A 19601-nucleotide genomic window follows, 5' to 3' on the forward strand; every position below is an offset into this window, starting at 1 on the left:
AGCTGAATGCAGCAATACATGATTATTAGATGGACTTTCTAGCAGCTCCTCTGGAATTTCCAAGAAAGTCCTTCAGGTACATTTAAGCAGGCAATTCTTTTTCCGGAAGAGATCTCTTCCAAGTAGATTGGCAGGTAGTATCACAAAGGAGATATAAATGCGTTTCCTCCAACAGTCCTAATGTGTAGACAAAGGCTCAGAAATGGGGAGACAAATAGATCAGTCCAAAATATCCCCTGCAGTAATGTAGTAACTAGCAGAGACCAATTGTGTTTTACTGCATTAGGGCTCCAGGTAGAAAGAATAGTGTTTGCATCCCATAGAAATATGCAGATAGAGTGGCCACCTCGGGAATCCAAAATCAGAGCTCAGTTTATTGCCTGCCAGGCAAGGAGGATCCACATCTCTTAGAAAAGGAACAGGAGTCTCACTGAACTGAACGTAGGAAGGCTGGATTTAATGTGAAAAAGTAGCTTTGTCTAAGGGAGGTAAAAGCCGGTGTGTTAGTCTCTGGCTGGCTCAAAAGCAGATTGTAAAGTTTCTCTCAGGAGATGCTATTATTTGATTTTGTGTCATCGACCCTGGGAGCATGAGCCTCAGACAGGTCCAGGAGGAGTTATATAATATCTTGGCGGGCTCTGGGTCACACAGCAGGGGAAACCACACAGGCTTCTCCTTTCACACGTTGGCAGATAAAAAGAGCAAACATGATTCAATTTTTTAAAAAAATCTGTATTCTGTGTAAAAATTAAATGCAAAGCATACTTCTGGAGAACTACTCACCAAACAGATAATAATAGATGCTGCTTCTTGAGAGGGACCTGGATGAACATCAAGTGATTTGTTTTATGTCTATAGTTGCTACATAGTATGCGTATATAAGTATTCACTGACTGAATGAATGAATGAATGAAATGCATTCACTGACGGTACAATTGAGGACAATATCAGGGAGAGGTGGAGTTAAGCAAGTGGTGATGAATTGCACAGGCAGTTCATTTAAGTGGTTTGGCAATACTAGCAGAGGTTGAAGTTTCAAGGGAGGCTATAGTGGGGCTTTGATATCTCACCTTACATTTTGTTTTCCAGGTTTCCCTCATACCTTGATATGTTCCCTCAATAATACCTCCTTAGTCCCCATGACCTTCAAACTGCGCGTCCCTGGAGATGGCGATGGCCATAAAAGCATTTCAAGTTGTGAGCAGTATTCAGACAACAAAAGACCGTTTTGGAACAAGGACGAAAGACCCATAACGAAACCAAAAGAATTCACCATCACTCCTAGTAGTGGCACCATTCGCCCCCAAGGATTTGCTGCTATCAGGGTAAAGTGCACAGCCTCCCAACACATACTCCCAGGCAGCCACGCTTTCAGATAGTTACTAGGATCACAGCTAGGATTTGCTTTATACGTCCGTTGTCAGTGGGAGGGAGTGCCTCTAATTCACGTGGAAAAGTGGGCCTATAAGGAAATAAACCACGGAGGCAAAAGAAACCAGATACAAATATATTGGGCACAAGAACTGACACTGCTCCCGTGAATTTCCATCAATCCAGAGGCATTGCCTTCACCAAAACTGTGGATTCTAGAGAAATCCAGTGAAACCCCTGCTCTGCGTAGATAGTACACTCATCAATACAGATGTAAAAAGATTTAAGAACTCACTGATAATTAGGTGCTCCTTTCCTTCAGAATCTAATTGTTTATACCAATCAATGTCCGTATTTGTGCCACGGATGATACCCAGTTTATTCAGATTTTTAATACAAATCTGGGCTTCACGGTGAATGTAGATGTGATATCCCTAACAGTGCTTTATATTTAGGCCCACAGTGTGATGCTCTGGGCATGGCCTAGCAGAGCCACCAGCAGAATTATTTCACAGCTCACTGAGAAGGATTTTACTGTCTTCCTTCACCTACTTTTGCTCCTCCAAACAGTTAGGTCTAGCATTACTGAAGGCTGCTAAGTTGAAATGATTTTATCTTTTCTGGGAAAGAAAAAAGAGAAGACTTCCATGGCGAAGGTTGGCAATTTTCTCTTTAGTCATGACCTTTGAATATTTAATTCAGGTATGGTTTTAGGCCCCACATTTGCTTTAAATGTTTCATAATATCTCACCGTGAAGCCGCTCATCCTAAATCTTTTCTGGGAGTCTTTGGCTCTCCCAAGGGCATCTCCGTGGGCCCAATGAGGCTTATATCACATATCATTGTCACTTCTCAGGTTCCCAGTCTTAGTCCATTTGGGCTGCTATTACAAATGCTTGAGGGGCACCTGGGTGGCTCCGGGGGTTAAGTGTCTGACTCTTGATCTCAGTTCAGGTCTTGATCTCAGGGTTGTGAGTTCAAGCCCCGCATTGGGCTCCATGCTGGGCATGGAGCCTACTTAACAAAAAATGTTTAAAAAAAACCCCAAATACTTGAGACTGGGTGGTTTATAAACAACAGAAATTTATTTCTCACGGTTTGGAGGCTGGAAGTCTAAAATCAGGGTGACACATGTAGAGTTCTGGTGAGGGGCGGCCTGCTGACTTATGTTCTCACATGCGGAGAGGAGCTGTGGGGTCTTTCTCATTAGGGTCCTCATCCTGTTCATGAGAGCTCCACCCGCATGACCTAATCACCCCCAGTGGCCCCACCTCCTAATTCCCACCACACTGGGGGTTAGGATTTCAACAAATGAATTTGGGGGGTGGGACACAACCTTTCAGATCATGGCAGTTGCTCACTGTGGCTTTCCCAGGAAGAAGTGCTGTTGCAAAGAATTTATTTTTTACTTCATGCTCAGCCTACACATCACCCACCTTTCCTTTTTTCCCTCTCACACATCGCACAGGAAGGTTTGCGAAGACATAGCACCTGCCTAGCAGCCTTCTGTGAGAGCCACTTGCTCTGCCTTCTAACCAGAGCTCAGAGACAGGAACAGGGGTTAGAGTCACTCCAGGAACCTCTGCATGCTGGGCCAACTGCTTCTCTCCACATCTGACAAATTTTCTTTCCAAATCAGTGGCTCCACCTTCACTTTATTTTCCCTTCAGATTTGGAAAAGCTTTCCCCAAGCTTCAATTTTCACTCCTGAACTACATCAACCATGTCTGTGTGGACTCAAATTTGCATCCAGTGATTCCCTTTGCAACCAAAAAAAAAATTCTTTAATTAGTCCTTCATACATAATTTATGTACAGAAAAGCTTTCACCTATGCTAGAAGCTGTTCTCTAGACTTACAAGTATCTCTTCCACTACAAATCATTTTTAAGCAATTAAAAACTGTGACAGGACCTCAACAGCTAAATGTAATATTTCACAATAATAAATAAAAATCAGAGGATAGAATATACTGGGCACATACTGTCCTTGAATAGACCTTTCTTTGGAGCTTCCCATTTTCTGTTCTAATAATGAATATGGTGGACAGTGGGGAGACAAGATTTTGATTAAAAAAAAAAAAAAAAGACTAGTTGATTTCTTAGGCCCTTTTCTGGAACTGACATGGTTTCATGTTCATTTATTTTGCTGTAAGAGAAACTTAGCTGTAGTGTTTTATTGGAGTGTTGAATTTTTGTAATTTCTATAGCCAGGAGGCATAGAGAACAATTTAAATTGAGTAATGAAAGTTTGCTTGTTATGGCTTATCTTTCAGGGTCATTTTTTTCCCCTTATGCAGGTATATGACTTCTTTGATACAGTCTTCTCAGAAATGAGCAAACCTATTGTACTAAAAGCCATTTGGTTTCTAACCTCGCCTTTGAAAAAACTCAGCATGCCCTGACCCCAAAATGTAACTTGTTCAACTGAAAATGTAAAACGCCAAACACCCCATGAAAAGTACTCAGAAGCCGTCCTCATCAGTGCTGTCCTCCCCTGGCTCCTTTCTCCGCTGCACAGAGGGAGGGCCGGCCTTGTGGAAGAGCGGCTTTTCACCTTTATCTTTCCAGGTGACCTTATGCTCCAACACCGTGAAGAAATATGAGCTGGCCCTGGTGGTGGACGTGGAGGGCATCGGGGAAGAAGTGCTGGCGCTCCTAATCACAGCCAGGTATCACACTCACCTGCTTTCTCTCCTCCTGCGTCTCCCCTGAGCCGCCAGCCGGCAATGGCTGCCTCTCACAGAGGCAGCATGCCTGCAACCAGTTCTCACTGCATTTGTTCTGCTTTCCTGGGAAAGCAAATCTGATATGGAATCTGATATTCAAATGATAAAGCTTTAAAACAGCAAGCACACACCTCTGGTGCAGATAAGAAAAGGGATGTGTGTGTGTGTGTGTGTGTGTGTGTGTGTGTGTGTGCGTTTTGCAGCATTAAGAATAATAGTGCTCCCTAATGGTCTGACTTTCCATGTATGTAACTGAAAGGGTTCTGCCAGGAAGAGGTGAACAGTTGCTGTTTTTCTTTACGTTTTTTTAATGTTTATTTTATTTTTGAGAGAGAGAGGCATAGCGTGAGCAGGGGAGGAGCAGAGAGAGAGAGGGAGACAGAATCTGAAGCAGGCTCCAGGCTCTGAGCTTCAGCACAGAGCCTGACGTGGGGCTTGACCTGAGATCATGACCTGAGCCGAAGTTGGACACTTGAAGGACTGAGCCATCCAGGCACCCCATAAGTTGCTGTTTTTGTAATTTTTATCTTTAAATATAGTACTCCAGGGTTATGCCCAGAAAGAGTGGTGCTCACAGGCCTGCAGTGGAAGGTCCATTTAGCAAGACAGTTCTGCACCAGGACACTTACTATGACTTCAATGCAGGCTGCAAGCAGGCCTCCCGAATGAGGCTCTCTAACAACATAAACTCCTCAGCACCATACCCACCTTCTCTCCATTTTAATAGAGGCAGCAGGGGACTCTCAAGTCAGGTTAAGATCCTGGCTCTGCCATTTGTTGATTGTGTCTCCTTGACCAAGTTGGGGTCTTCCTAAGAGTGGAGTGTGATGCTAATGATGACAGTGATCCTGATTAAATAAATAAAATCGTGGGCCACACTCTTGCCAAAGCAAACAGGTGTCCAGGTCTGGGGCTTTAGAGGGTTTGTATGAAAATGCCATCTAAATGAAATTGAGAAAATTACTTAATAAAAGCCTGATAACATATCCATCCCTAGAGTTTAGGTCTCATGAATTTCAGATGTATCAGAAAGAACTTGAAGGTCAAGGCCTTGCCATGGTCTACTTAGTCCTTCCAAAGACCTAACTAATTGTTTTGCGTGTTTGAAAACAGCAAAAGCTCTTTCTCTGGTCCTTTCTATACAGAGGTTTAGCTTTTTTGTCTAGGCTTGCATTTCTTTTCTGGGTGGGTTGATTCTGATACTTTCCCCTTTTCAGCCCCCTTTCCCTGCAGCTGTCAATGGGAAACCCTGAGTTAAAGAAAACAACAACAACAACAACAATAGAGTCCTCTGTTAGGCTCTGTTAGTCCTCTGTTAGAGCCTCTTAAGGCTATGAGTTTCCTACCATGTGTACTCTGTGACCCAAGTCAAATACTCTAAGTCCTATCAGCCACCGTGTTTCAGGTAGTGAAGGGTTAGCTTTATGCAAGTCATCGGGTCAACTGACAGCTTCCATTCTAGCTAAAAATGAACACTCGTCCCGTGCTAAACCTCAAATTTTGGGTTAACAAGACTCACTTTCATGTCATTATTTTTGGTGTAATCGGTAGGAACTGCTTGAAGACCCTCAACAAAAGAATTGCTTTCAGAACTTGCAGAGAGCCAGCCGTGACAGCTCGCGGTGCCCTCTACCACAGGTTAATCATCTCTGACTGAGCTCTTGCTCAGTGCAGTAGGCACTGTGCTGTGCTCTTCTCTCACGTTAGCTCCTGTATTTCCCACAACACTCGGAGTTAATTATGCTAATGTCAATCCCTAGAATTGCCTTCATTTTACCTAGGAGCAAAATGCAACTCCGGTAGGGAAAGCAACTTGCTCAAGGTTGTATTTGTTAAGGTCACTCTTTGAGCCTGGCTCTGATTCAGACGCCAGTGCTCCTCACCACGACACTATATTGTGACAGTGCAGCAAGGCAGGGAAGACTTTGAGATGTAGACACAAAATGAAACACAGATAATCTCATGATAGACCAACTGCACACACAGGGCTTCAACTCCTCCTCCCCTGCACCCCACTCTGCCTCCCCTCCCCTACCACACCCACCTTCGCGTTGAGCACCATTGTCACGGTGCCATTTCTGGGTTGAGCAGCTGCCCAAGCCTGATCCAAGACAGCTGTTCTGCCTAGGAATTAGAATTATTACCATAATTTAGATGGTGCAAACTGTAGCTCGTCCCTGGGGGACTCTGACTGGTCCAGAGTGTCACAGCTAGTTAGGACCCCATGCTGGTAGCATTGGCCCTATTTGCCTTGGAAACAGTTCCACTACCCTAAGGAACTTACACTGTGGGAGCCCCTTGGTAAAAGAAAGCCAAATATGAAAAACAATGGAAATGTTAGTCATTACTCATGGAAGACCGCTGTTTAAGGAGTCTTGCTTCAAGCCCTTTTTTGATTAAACAGCGGTGACTGGGGGCTAAGGGATAGGAATGACAGGAGAGAAGATTTAAAAATGATTAATGTAGTTATTAGAGAAAAACCATGTGACAGTGACAAATGTATTTAACTTGGGACTCTGCATTCTCCATCTGTAAACAAGCTCTCTATCCTTTTGAATTCTTTTATGGGTCTTTCCTTTGAGCAGGTGTATTGTACCTACCCTCCACATGGTGAACACAGAGGTGGACTTTGGGCGCTGCTTCCTGAAGTACCCCTATGAGAAAACGGTCCAGCTTGTCAATCACGATGACCTCCCAGGATGCTATGAGGTTCTACCCCAGGTGACTTACTTTATCCTTTTTCAGTGTTGATTTTTCTTCAGTTAGATTCCCTCAATGAGAAAGAGAAACCCTTCTAAAGAGCCATATTCCTGAACACATGACCTTCTGTAATTCTGATTTTGAACCCTGGGATAAAACGGGCATGGGGTCATAAAGCCACAGCTGGATTGCCACCTGCATGATCAAGCAGCTGCAGGTGTAAACAGTTCTTAATTTCCCAGGGAAATTGCCTTTGATAAAGAAAGGCAAGGGTCAATTAAGCCAACATGCAGAAGTTTCACCTACAAATAATTGCCTATGAATTAATCAGTCGTGGGAAATGAGGCAGAGCTAAGAGTTTTCATTTATGGCTATGGCTGTGACTTTAACAGCATCGCTAAAGTACAGTAATGCAGTATTTATAAATGGACTTGTTGAACTAGAAGGCTAGAGACGCTACAAAAAGAAAAAATGAAGTTGCCTTCTAATGTTTTATGAATGGATCTGTCCACATGCCACTACACCCAGCTAGGTGGGGCACTGAGCAATTAAGCACATAGGGGTTAAAGAGTCAAAAAGATCTGCATAGACTAAAGTAATGGAAGGTCACTAATAGGATGCAATTTACCAAGAATGCATTTGGGTTTAAAACTCTATTGTTCTATAAGGACAGTACTCTAATAAAAATTCATGCCAAAAAAAAAAAAATCCCAAAAACAAGTCAGATGGGGGTTTTATTTGACTACAGTTTCAAAATGTGTTCAAAGACCAGTATGGGGGCCTCGGAACCAAGGCGGGTTAGGCTGTATAAGAGAAACACTGTGATCAGCTAAAGGAAGGAGATAGCTACTGCTCAAGGCAGCGCCAGGTTTTGTCTTCAGATATTGACACTGTATTTTTTTAGTGGAAACATGAGAAAAAAAAATCACATGGGAAGTAACCAGAATGGCAATCAACATCATCTGGAAATCCAAGTTATATGAGGAGCACAGTGTTTAATTGGGAACAGGAAAGCCTTAACTAGGATGAAATAGCCACCCTTCCCTTCAAAGGGCTATTATATAGAAGAGGAAATTAGAACTATTGTATGGGCTTCTCTGAGACAAAACCAGAAACCAAGGGTTGGGCTGATGGGAGACAACATTTCTAACTTTTAGACGATCAACAATGGAACAGGCTAGCCTTGAGTATTGTATGATCATCTCAAGAACTTAGAGCACAGTTTACTTACATCTGGGGTAATGAGGAAGCTTTTTCTGCACAGGTGGGCTTGGAAACGGGTGAGGCACTTGCCATGAGCACAGAATTTGGTTGGCGGGGGGAGGCAAAAAACTCAGGAATCAAGATAAATCATATTTTCATGTCACATTTTAAAAATCAAAATTAATGCAAAATAGTTCATAAAAAAATCAAGATAATAGATAAAGGCAGAATCAGCTGATTTTCCCTTTTGCTTCAGGTTCCAGTAAGGCTGGGCAGAGCATTGCTACATAGGCAAGATGTGTTAGATTAGGCCATGTTAGGCCAGCCCAGGTGTACGAAGACCATGGGGGTCCCTGGACAGGTGAAATCTGTATGTTCTTTCTCCAACAGCTAAGGTTTCCCAGAATTACCCAAACTTATTTGGTCATGAGATTTTTTTTAAATGTTTATTTATTTATTTTTGAGAGAGAGAGAGAGAGCCACACACGTGAGCGGGGAGGGACAGAGAAGAAGAATCCCAAGCAGGCTTCTGGCTGCTAGCATAGAGACTGACATGGGGCTCGATCTCACAGACCATGAGATTGTGACCAGAGCTGAAATCAAGAGTCAGATGCTCAACCGACTGAGTCACCCAAGCACCCCCATCCAGCTAAAGTTTTATTTGTTGCTGTTGTTCCATAAAAGCGAGTAATATAGGGGCGCCTGGGTGGCTCAGTGGGTTAAGCGTCCGACTTCAGTTCACGTCTCGATCTCACAGTCCATGAGTTTGAGCCCCACATCAGGGTCTGTGCTGACAACTCAGAGCCTGGAGCCTGCTTCAGATTCTGTGCCTCCCTCTCTCTCTGCCCCTCCCCTGCTCATGCTCTGTCTCTCTCTGTCTCAAAAATAAAATAATAAAATAAAATAAAAACATTAAAAAAAAAAAGCTAGTAATATGCTGCAGAGCAAGGTTCTAAAGGACATATATTGGTAAACACTGGATAACATTCATTCATTCACCTATCTATTTTGCCATTTAAAAAACATGTAGTGAGCATATGTGTTGGGCCAGCAATCGCGCCAGTAGAGGCCCAGGTCATGCCCTAGGAAGTTGACAGCCCATGGAACAGATGGACACAGATAGTACATGCTATGGAGAAGGACGGTAGGATGCCCCCTAGGGACAGAGGAAACACCCTTACTCTAGAGTACGAAGGATACCTGTGGGTATTCAGGATAAATGTGCAGGTCCATTGAAGGGAGAGGGCATTCCAGAGTGTTGGAAGTAGGAAGCAGTATCATGTGTTCAGGAAAATCCGGTGGTCCCTGTTGACAGAGCGTAAAGGGACCAGGTGGTGGAGGACGTGGAGGGCCAGGTGAAGGAATTTGGCCATGGGAAGCTGTTCCCATGAACTAATTCACACTGTGGATAATTTCTGCATCTTGCTGGGTTGTGCACTTTGGATTGGGGCCTTCTGCACACCCTGCTTCCCTTTAGCAGAATTGAGGTGCTGATCCCCATTTACTTGCCTGACTGATGACATCCTCCTAAAGAACCTGCATGGACTTGGGGCAACACCTGTTTCAAAATAATCTAATATGCTGTTTATTTTGTGCCTTGCCAGGGGCTTGCTTATCCTTCCAGCTTGTCTCTCCCACCAGGTACATGAAGACATGCCGGCCGTGTTACTCTCCAGTCCCACCCCATGTGGAGTCATCCCCCCTCACAGCACCATTCACATACCTCTGGCCCTGGAGACCCAAGTCACTGGGGAATATAGGTCCATAGTTTACATCTCAAGCTTTGGGAGCCCGGACCCCCCTATGGTGAGAGCCAGTTTTCAGACTTACGTTTAAAATTGCCGTATATCTTGCATATTCTATATCTGCATATCCTCTGCTTTCTCGCAATTCTAGAATTGTACATTTTCACTCTGCAGTGGCAAAGTACTAGTGTTGTGTTACTTCGGGAACTTATCTTCAGATCCATTGAGAAGTAGTGCTGTTTTATAGCATTTGTTCTTTTTAATTTCTTATTCATTCTATTTTATTTATTTTTAAATTTTTCTACAATTTACTTTTTATGTGTTCAATTAAATAATTTTTTTATTCAAAAAAGTTTTATTTTGGGGCGCCTGGGTGGCGCAGTCGGTTAAGTGTCCGACTTCAGCCAGGTCACGATCTCGCGGTCCGTGAGTTCGAGCCCCGCGTCAGGCTCTGGGTTGATGGCTCAGAGCCTGGAGCCTGTTTCCGATTCTGTGTCTCCCTCTCTCTCTGACACTCCCCTGTTCATGCTCTGTCTCTCTCTGTCCCAAAAATAAATAAAACATTGAAAAAAAAATTAAAAAAAAAAAGTTTTATTTTATTTAACATTTTTTTCATTAAAAAAATTTTAATTCCAATATAGTTAACATATAGTGTCATATGAGTTTCAGGTGTACAATACAGTGATTCAACAAATCTATATATTACTCCATGCTCATCATAAGTGCACTCTTAATCCCTTCACCTATTTCACCATTTCTCCCCTCACCCCCCACCTCTCTTCTGGTAACCATCTGTTTTTTCTCCATAGTTAAGAGTCTGTTTTTTGGTTTGTCTCTTTTTTTTTCCCTTTGTTTTTTTTTATTTCTTAAATCCACATATGAATGAAATTGTATAGTATTTGTCTTTGACTGACTTATTTTGTTTAGTATTATACTCTCTAGATCCATCCATGTTGTCACAAATGGCAAGATTGCATTCCTTTTTATGGCTATGTATGGTATTCCATTTATGGTATTTTATATATATATATATATATATATATATATATATATATATATATATATGGAATTTTCTTGTCTACAGCAATAGATCCATCCATGTTGTCACATATGGTAAGATTTCATTCTTTTTTATGGCTGAATAATACCTTGTGTGTGTGTGTGTATATATATATATATATATGTATATGTATATATATATATATATACACACACACACGCACACACACACACATATACGGTATTACATATACATATATATATGTATGTTTATGGAATTTTCTTGTCAATAGCAGTTGTTCTTAAACTCCTATCAGGAGTTTCTCACACACACAGACATGCCTGGCCCCTTTCCAGTCCTATTAAATCAGAATCTCTGAGGGGAGAGCAGATCTGTGTGTTTAACATCCCCCTCAGTTGTTCCTGGTACAAAGCTGACTATCACTCACTTGCTGCATGTGGACTCTGAGAGTGGTTTCAGTCACTGCTCACTGGATCTTTCCTGTATATTGACTGGACTCATAGCTCAAATTAACCTACTGAAGCTTTGAGAGGTGACCTCTCTCCAAGTGTGGGAAGAAGGAGACACGGAAAGCTGTCTGCTGCCTGGGCTGAATCAAAGGGTGAATCTTGAATCTTGAAGGAGGTTCCCCAACAGGCAATGAATCCCTAGACATTCTGAATGCTTAGAGAGGAGAATATATTCTGCTTTATCTCTTCCACGTAAGATGCCATAGATAAGCCACCTGACTTAGAAAGCAACATCACAGAGTCAGCCCAACCCAAAAGGTGCCACCGGTCCAGCCACCTTCCCTACACAGATGCAGCCCATGAAAAGGTTGCTTGCTGAGCAGGTGGCACTTCATGAAAGAAGAAAGCCCCCTTCCTCAGGCAGACACAATGCCTGGATGAAGGCACAGGGCTGGGGGAACAGAGCAAGGTGGATTTCAGTCCCAAACCTCCACAGCTGTGTGCATTGGGCAGTCCTGTTGTGCCACTAGTAAGCAATAGAATGGGGGCTCCATCCAGCCACTTCTGACTCTGAAGTGTCAGTCCTTAAGCCCACTCTGAGTGTTCTCGAGGCTGGTGTGCTGGCTGGCATGTAGAGGACCGTTTTTCTCATTTCCCCACAGTGCACGACTTGGGCTGACCAGGGAAGCCAATCATCGTTCTTGGGGAGGAATTCCAGGCTGGATTCACGGGTCTGACCAGCATGGCCATCTCTGGGTCACTCTGACCACAGAGTACAGGGATAAAGAATGACAGATCTCATAAGCACCCTTTTGTGCCCCTGCTCTTTATAAAAGAGATGGCCAGAATCTTCTGTTTCAAGTGATCTTTGAAGCCAGCTGTTTTCAGCTATCTTCATGTTCCTTCTCTTGTGTGGAACACAGGTATGTCACTTAAAGAGCATCGGAGAAGGCCCAGTTATCTATGTACATCCCACTCAAGTTGATTTTGGCAATATCTACGTCCTGAAGGACTCCTCGAGGATTCTCAACCTATCTAACCAGTCCTTCATCCCCGCGTTATTTCAGGCACGCATGGTGAGTAAGTAGATGGCTGGGCCATCATATGATGAAATTACAGCTTTGCCTCTATCTTATAAGCAGTGGTCCTATTTTTGCAAAATGACCTTGAAAGAAATGGATCAGCAGGAGTAGAGATGTATATGGTTCAATTGCATTAAATTATGTCATTTTCATCCCCAATTGCTCTTTATTATAATCCTTTTGTTGACTAAGAAACACAATATGTATATAGTTTGGTAATCAATATATCTACTCTAGTTTTGGGAAGATGCTTCAAAGATCTTCTCACTGAACTGTACCTAAGCCTAGCCTTTCACCTCCAGAAAACACCTTTTAAATGTCTCTGTAACTGAAAATGCCTTTTTATCTTGAATTTGAACACTTGGGGCCACAAATATGTTAGTATGCTTATTCTCTCTTCCTTTTATTTTTTTTTTTAAATTTTTTTTTCAACGTTTATTTATTTTTGAGACAGAGAGAGACAGAGCATGAACGGGGCAGAGGCAGAGAGAGAGGGAGACACAGAATCAGAAGCAGGCTCCAGGCTCTCAGCCATCAGCCCAGAGCCCGACACGGGGCTCGAACTCACGGACCACGAGATCGTGACCTGGCTGAAGTCGGAGGCTTAACCGACTGCGCCACCCAGGCGCCCCTCTCTCTTCCTTTTAAAAAGCAGTATTTTGACATAGCTTATAAGGATGTTTGAAATACAGCAAGATAATATTCGCCGAAAGTAGAAATTAAAGAAAACAGCAAAACAAAGATAAATACAAAAATAGATATATAATAGTCCTAGAAATGAGTCTGTCTTGTGTCTCTGTATTTTATAATGATATTTAGATCTGCTAGCCTCCTATAAGCTCATTTTTTAACAGAGATAATACCAATTTTTGCAGAATGTAGGGATTTCTAGTCAGCAATTGAAAATATGTTTGGTTTTAGAAGATTTTTTGATTTAAATATAAATTTTTAAATAGCACAGCCCTTCTCCTATCCCCAAATTATTGACATTTGAATGAACACTAACACTTGGTTTCAGCATGTGTCAGATAGTTCTGAAAAATCAATTATTAATTTTCTCAAAGTCACTATTAGAAGGAACAGGATCACAGTTTTCTGCTGACATGTGGCAGCTCCTCAGTCATTGGTCCCAATTAGCATTCATTTATCATGATCATTATTCCTTTTTATTATCATTTGTCATTACTCCTCATAAAGGCAGCCATTTCCTGTGCAGTCACTGCTCTTATTAGCCTGAGGTTCGGACACAACTCCACGCTTGTCCCAGTGCCTTATGGTTCTTGTGTGGAGAATAATGTTTAATGATACTTTAAAAACCTACACAAAAGACCTCTTTGCTAGTCTTTATCCAGTGAGTTAGTTGATGTGCTTGCTGGAAAACATGGGGTGTTGCCCAGAAAATGCTGCTCTCCGTGTAGTTGTGTACATGCAGGGTTCACAGTGGAGAGACAGAAAGGCAGCCGAGTTGTCAAGGACAATGAGAGGTGGCTCAGGAGGGTGCTGGCAGATTACAGAAGCTGAAAAAGGACAGAGACGACAAGAACGCTTAGGTACCAGTGGAGCAACCACCGACCTGCTCATTTTCAGATAACTCCAGATTTCACTTTTTATGTTACCCTTAGATACATTTTAAGAACCAAAAAAACACATCAAGGTTCTGTTGTTTTTTACTAATATACTTTACATATTGAATGACCCAGCTGGTTGTTAAAATGAGAGTCTTTCTGTTCCACGAAGGCTTCATGATTCCATCTTTTGATTCTTTAATATCATCTTAAAACAGCCAGCTCTAGTTCCAAGGAGCCAAACGTGTGATATTAGTGGTCTGCTGTAGAATGTGCTTTTCCTGCAATCCTTTTCTGGAAAACTGGTGTTTATTGAGTTGGTTGTCCTTGCAGCATAGAGGTACTTCAACTGTAATTCTCATGGGTGAAGATTAAACTCCTTTCATATTTCAGCTGGAGTTTTGAGGGATATCCTAGTCAATAAACACTATATGTGTTAATATTATAGGAATTGAATGACACTAACTTGAAAGTTAACTACAGTGGGAAGAAATTTCAACTTGATGTACAGTACTGAAACTGCAAATTCATTCTCACAGAAATTCCCAGGCATTAGGAAAAGTTTCAATTAATAGTTGTTTTTTCTCCATCTAAGCCTAGAGCTCAGTACCCAGGTTAGCGGTGGTCACATATTTGTTGCGTTTAGTTTCTCACTCAGAAAAAAGCAGGGCAACGGCACATTCTTCATTTCTTCTGTTATTACTATGAATTCAGGTCTGAAAGTTCTCTTTTCCTGCTGGATGCCCTGACAGGAGGGGTCATCATCTCTCCTCTTTTGGCTGTCAGTGAATGGTGAATGTCAGCTCTCACCACATGCTGCACCCACTTAACCTCAGCCTTGAGCCTCTGTCACACTCAGCCTTGTGCGTGGCCTGCACATCTCGGCAACCCCTGTGATTAGCTTCTCCCTGGACAAGAAGCATGCTTGTTATCAGCTGGAGGGTCAGGGGATGGGAAGCTGGAAGGCCACCTTCACCGTTCTGTTGGGAAGATAAACGACACTTAGATTGATCTTGAATTTCTCAGAAATAAATGCTGGGGGCACCTCAGTCGGTCGAGCATCTGGCTCTTGACTTCTTGACTTCGGCTCAGTTCGTGATCTCACACTTTGTGAGATCAAGCCCTGCTTCGGGCTCTGCGCTAACAGAATGGAGCCTGCTTGAGATTCTTTCTCCCTCTCTCTCTGCCCCTTCCCCACTCTCTTGCCCTCTCTCTTGTTCTCTCTCTCTCAAAATAAATAAATAAATAAATAAATAAATAAATAAATAAATAAACAAACAAACAAACAAACATTTAACAAAAAAGGAGAAAGAAATGCTGTACCAAAAAAATGATTAAAAAGCCTGAAATTTCTTAGTATAATAGGGAGTGAAGACAGTGAAGATTTTATTTTTTCTGTTTCAGTAAAGTATAAAAAAACAAAACAAAAAAGTTGATCAGTAAAAGCAGACTGTTCTGTGACCTGGAGCAGTAAGTCTCCTTTGCTCTGGAATGCCGGAAATACCAGACTCCCCTAAAGGTTCCCCGTGGCTGATTTATTTGGATTTAAGCTGAAGGTCTCAAAACAACAGAGTAAGTCACCTCCAGTTTGGAGGGTTAAAAAACATCAGAATGTGAGAGCAGAGCAGAGGAAGGCTGTTTGGGCAAGAGTGTATGGGCTCGGCTCATACACACAGCGCTCCTTGGGTGACAGCACAAAAGAGGGCAAGAATATGATAGGACCTCAGCCCTGGGCTAGAAGGTAGAGAGTCCTTCTTTGCATGGGTGCCCCTTGCTAGACAGAGAAAGCGCTTTGCTCAGCACTTATCTGGAAACATTTGGAACCCGTTCAACCTAGGGGAACTGTTAACTTGAGAACTTGCATACAGATGTTAGTGACACCTTGGGATTCAGCTGGTGCTAAAGCATTTCACGGGGTCCTTCTGCCTCTGTGATCTCTGGAAGAGACCATTTTAGTTAGACCTTTAGAGTTTCTAGGATCCAGGAAACAAGAATTCTGATGCCTGAGTCAAGCATGGTTCCTTTTAAACATTTATTTTGTTGGTCACTTGCCAGAGCCATTCACGGTGATACAGCATCCCGGGAATCTTTGGGCTTTCACATCTCCTTCAGACCCTAAGCCATTGGGGTATTCCCTTGTTTAAGTAGGGATGCCCTTTCTATATTTCCTTGTTTGTGTGCTCCTTGTTTGTCTCCTGCAAATGACAAGGGTCTCCGCTTTGAATTCCTAGCACCTAGCAGCAGGCTTGGACATATGATGATGATGGTATGATGGAATTAATTATAACTAATGTTTATTTTGTTCTATTTGCCACTTTATGTTCAGTATTTCACTTATCATAACTCTCTGAGAGAAATATGTTATAGTGCCCATTTTAAGGAGGTAGAAACAGAGGCACAGACAGGTTAAATAAATTGGCATAAAAAACATCTAAGTGGCAAAATATTCAGTTCACATATGTAAATGTGTGTAGAAGTTCTTCACTACCATAGCTCTTAGAAGAGTTTACATACAAAATTATAACCTATTTTAGCAAAATAAATAGAAAAACTCAGAAGGAGATTGGCAGGTATTTCATATCCAGTGAGACTGTTGGTGCTGGACCCTGTCCATTTTAGGACATAGTGGAATTGTAGCCATTCTGGAGAGCTTGTTTGTTTATCTGTTTGTTTGTTTGTTTGTTTGTTTGTTTGTTTGTTTGTTTTGAGAGAGATAGACTGAGCGAGCATGCACAAGCTGGGGAGAAGGGCAGAGGGAGAGAGAGAGAGAGAGAGAGAGAGAGAGAGAGAGAGAGAGAGAGCATCTCAAGCAGGCTCCACACTCAGCACAGAGCCAACACAGGGTTCAATCCCACGACCCTGGGATCATGACTTGAACTGAAATCAAGAGTCAGCTGCTCAACCAACTGAGCCACCCAGGTATCCCTGGGGATCTTATTTTTAACTTGTGACAACTGGTTTGTTAAAATCTATAGATATACCTTATATACTACACCATCCTGAAATACCTGAAGGTCATAATGGATCTAGAATTTCGTCCTCCTTTGGGGAACTTAATGTAGTAGGGAATTAGTGCTAGAGAGATTTCTAATGGACAGACTAATTGTCCAAGGCTTTTTGATAGATGATTATTAAGATATCACACCCCAGGGGCGCCTGGGTGACTCAGTCGGTTGAGCATCCAACTCTTGTATTCAGCTCAAGTCATGATCTCGTGGTTCATGAGATTGAGCCCCACATTGGGTTCCGTGCTTTCAGTGCAGAGCCTACTTGGGATCTCTCTCTCCCTCTCCCTCTGGCTCTCTCTCAAAATAAATAAATAAACTTAAAAAAAAGATACCATATCCCCTAATGTGTGTGTGAAGAGAAGAGAGAATGAGCTTTTTCTCAGCTTTTAAATAGCTTTTTGTTGTATTCCATTTATCTACCCCCGATTCAATATCCCTGGTGTCTTAAATGGTGGAGCTTAATGATAACAGTAATAGCTAACATTATTATGTACCAAGTACTGTTCTAAGTTTTTCATGTGTATTATTTTATATAATCTCAAGGACTTGACTGCATGGGTATGAGGCACAGGGATGATGAATAAGTTGTCCAAATTTGCATGACTATAAAATGAACACTAGAGCTATACTGCTATAATTAGTCTGGATATCTATTAGGGTTCCTTTTATGTCCTTTAGTAAAGGCTTATTCATCCTTTGTCATCTCTTCTGAGTTTCTTCCTGTGAATGGTACCTTCTAATTAGATGTTAACCATGTATAGGAACTCTGTTGAATTATGTGTATCCGTCTATATCAGTCTTCAATCTTGCTACACATCTGTTAATTAGTTCTAATTGTTGGTAAACCCTCATGTGCAGACTTCCTTTCCAGTCCTTACACCTTGCTTCTTATTCTTTGCTTATTACATTAGATAGGATCCTCAACGTAATATTGAAAAGTAAAGTAAGTTAGAGTGAGCATCTCTGTCTTATCCCTGACTTTAATGAATACGCTTCAAATGTTTCACTTTAAGCTAATATTTTCCACGGATTTTTGATAAATACCTATGTCACATTCAGGAAGTTCCCATCTATCCCTCTTCTCATATCATGAACATGTACTAAAACTTAATGTGTTTCCTGTGTCCATTCAAATGATATGATTTTCTTCTTCTGTTAGTACAATGAATTAAGTTAATAGACTTTCTGGTTGTAAATCACCTTTACATTCTTGGGATGACTCTAATCAGTTATAATGTTATTTGAGTACACTACTGATACGATTGCTATCATATTATTTAGATTTTTGCATCTTTTTGTTAACAATTTTTTTTTACATTGCGTTTTTCTGGTTGTGGTATCAAGAATATTGTATTCTTACACTATGAGTTAGCTTTTCCTCTTTTGAATCTTTGAAAAGATCTTTACATAATCTATACAAAGAAGTAGTAAAGAAATTTTAACTAGCATGCAAGAAATAGTAAGGAAATTTCAACTAATGATTTATTTTCTATAATGGTTATTTAGATTTTAATTTTTCTAGAAATTTTTCATTTTATCTAAATTAGCAAATGTATTGGCATAAAATTGTTCCACTGTTTTTATGATTTAAAAATGTCCATGTACTAATTTCTGCTCTTAGTTTTACCATTTTTTTCTACATTCCTTACAATTATTTTGTTCTTCTTCAAGTACCTTAAACTGGAATGTTTAACAATATTTTAAATATTAGTTTAATCATGTATTTAAAGTTTATAAATATTCTCTTTATGTAACACTTTAGCTCCATAGCAATCATCTTTATTTGCAACGCTTTTTTATAAATATTTGGTAAACTTTACTGTGATTTTCTTTTTAATATGTGAGTTATATATGGTTGTATATTTTTAATTTTTTACATTTCCATTTTGTATAGAAATTTAATAGATAACTTTAAACTGTAATGAAATTGAAACACATGGTTTGTGTGACACATAGTCTTTGAATTTGTGCTTTGGGATACAGTGCTATGGTTGGTTTTGATAAATATTTCATATGATCTTAAAAAAGAATATAGCCTCTCTAGTGATTGAGTGTGACAGACTAATCATCTATCTGTGTGTTTGTATTAGATCAAGCTTATTGAGTGTATTGTTTAAATCTTTTACAGCCTTACTAATTATCTGTATGATATAACAGTTTCCTATAGATTTTATCTAAGTCTTCCACTTTTCCATTTCTCCTTGTACTTACATCAATTTTTTCTCCATGTATTTCAAGGCTATGTTAGTAGGTGCATATAAATTCATGACTTTTACTACTCCTTGGCATATTATTCCTTTTTTTATAATATATTGTCCATCTTAATTCCTGTATATACTTTCTGACTTAAATTATGTTTTACCTGATAGTTAGCATTTGCCTGGTATATCTTTCTATTCCTTTATTTTCATATTTGTGTGTGTGTGTGTGTGTGTGTGTGTGTGTAATTTGTTTTGTATGTTAACAAAATCTCTTTTAAATAGCATGTGACTACATTTTTAAAAATCTGATGATAGACTCAGTCTTTTAATTGACAAGTATCTTGGTTTCATATTATTGCTGTAATATATTTATTATAGTTCTGGAAGACATTAGTCTAAATGTTTTGATAAAAGACTGTGTACTTTTTTAAGATTTGGAGAAGAATCTGATTCCTTGCCTTTTATAGCTTCTGGAGACCACCTGCATTCCTTGGCTTGTGGCCTCTTCCTCCATCTTCAAAGCCACCAGT

At 40.9% G+C, this 19601-nt stretch overlaps 1 protein-coding gene across 16 annotated transcripts in view; it reads left to right on the forward strand.

The window, feature by feature from the left end:
- The window catches only part of HYDIN (HYDIN axonemal central pair apparatus protein), a 430150-nt gene that overhangs the window by 214212 nt on the left and 196337 nt on the right, over positions 1–19601 (forward strand). For all 16 annotated transcript variants that reach the window (XR_006702763.1, XR_006702764.1, XR_006702765.1 and 13 more), the window contains 5 exons: positions 1090–1325; positions 3940–4040; positions 6683–6818; positions 9642–9806; positions 12139–12291. Coding sequence is in view for 13 of the 16 variants with exons in the window: in XM_045443449.1 (XP_045299405.1) it covers positions 1090–1325; positions 3940–4040; positions 6683–6818; positions 9642–9806; positions 12139–12291 (791 nt within the window). In the remaining 3 variants the exon portion in view is untranslated. The remainder of the gene's footprint in view (positions 1–1089; positions 1326–3939; positions 4041–6682; positions 6819–9641; positions 9807–12138; positions 12292–19601) is intronic.

Source organism: Leopardus geoffroyi, chromosome E2 (assembly GCF_018350155.1).
Source record: "Leopardus geoffroyi isolate Oge1 chromosome E2, O.geoffroyi_Oge1_pat1.0, whole genome shotgun sequence".
NCBI classification, from domain to species: Eukaryota; Metazoa; Chordata; class Mammalia; order Carnivora; family Felidae; genus Leopardus; species Leopardus geoffroyi.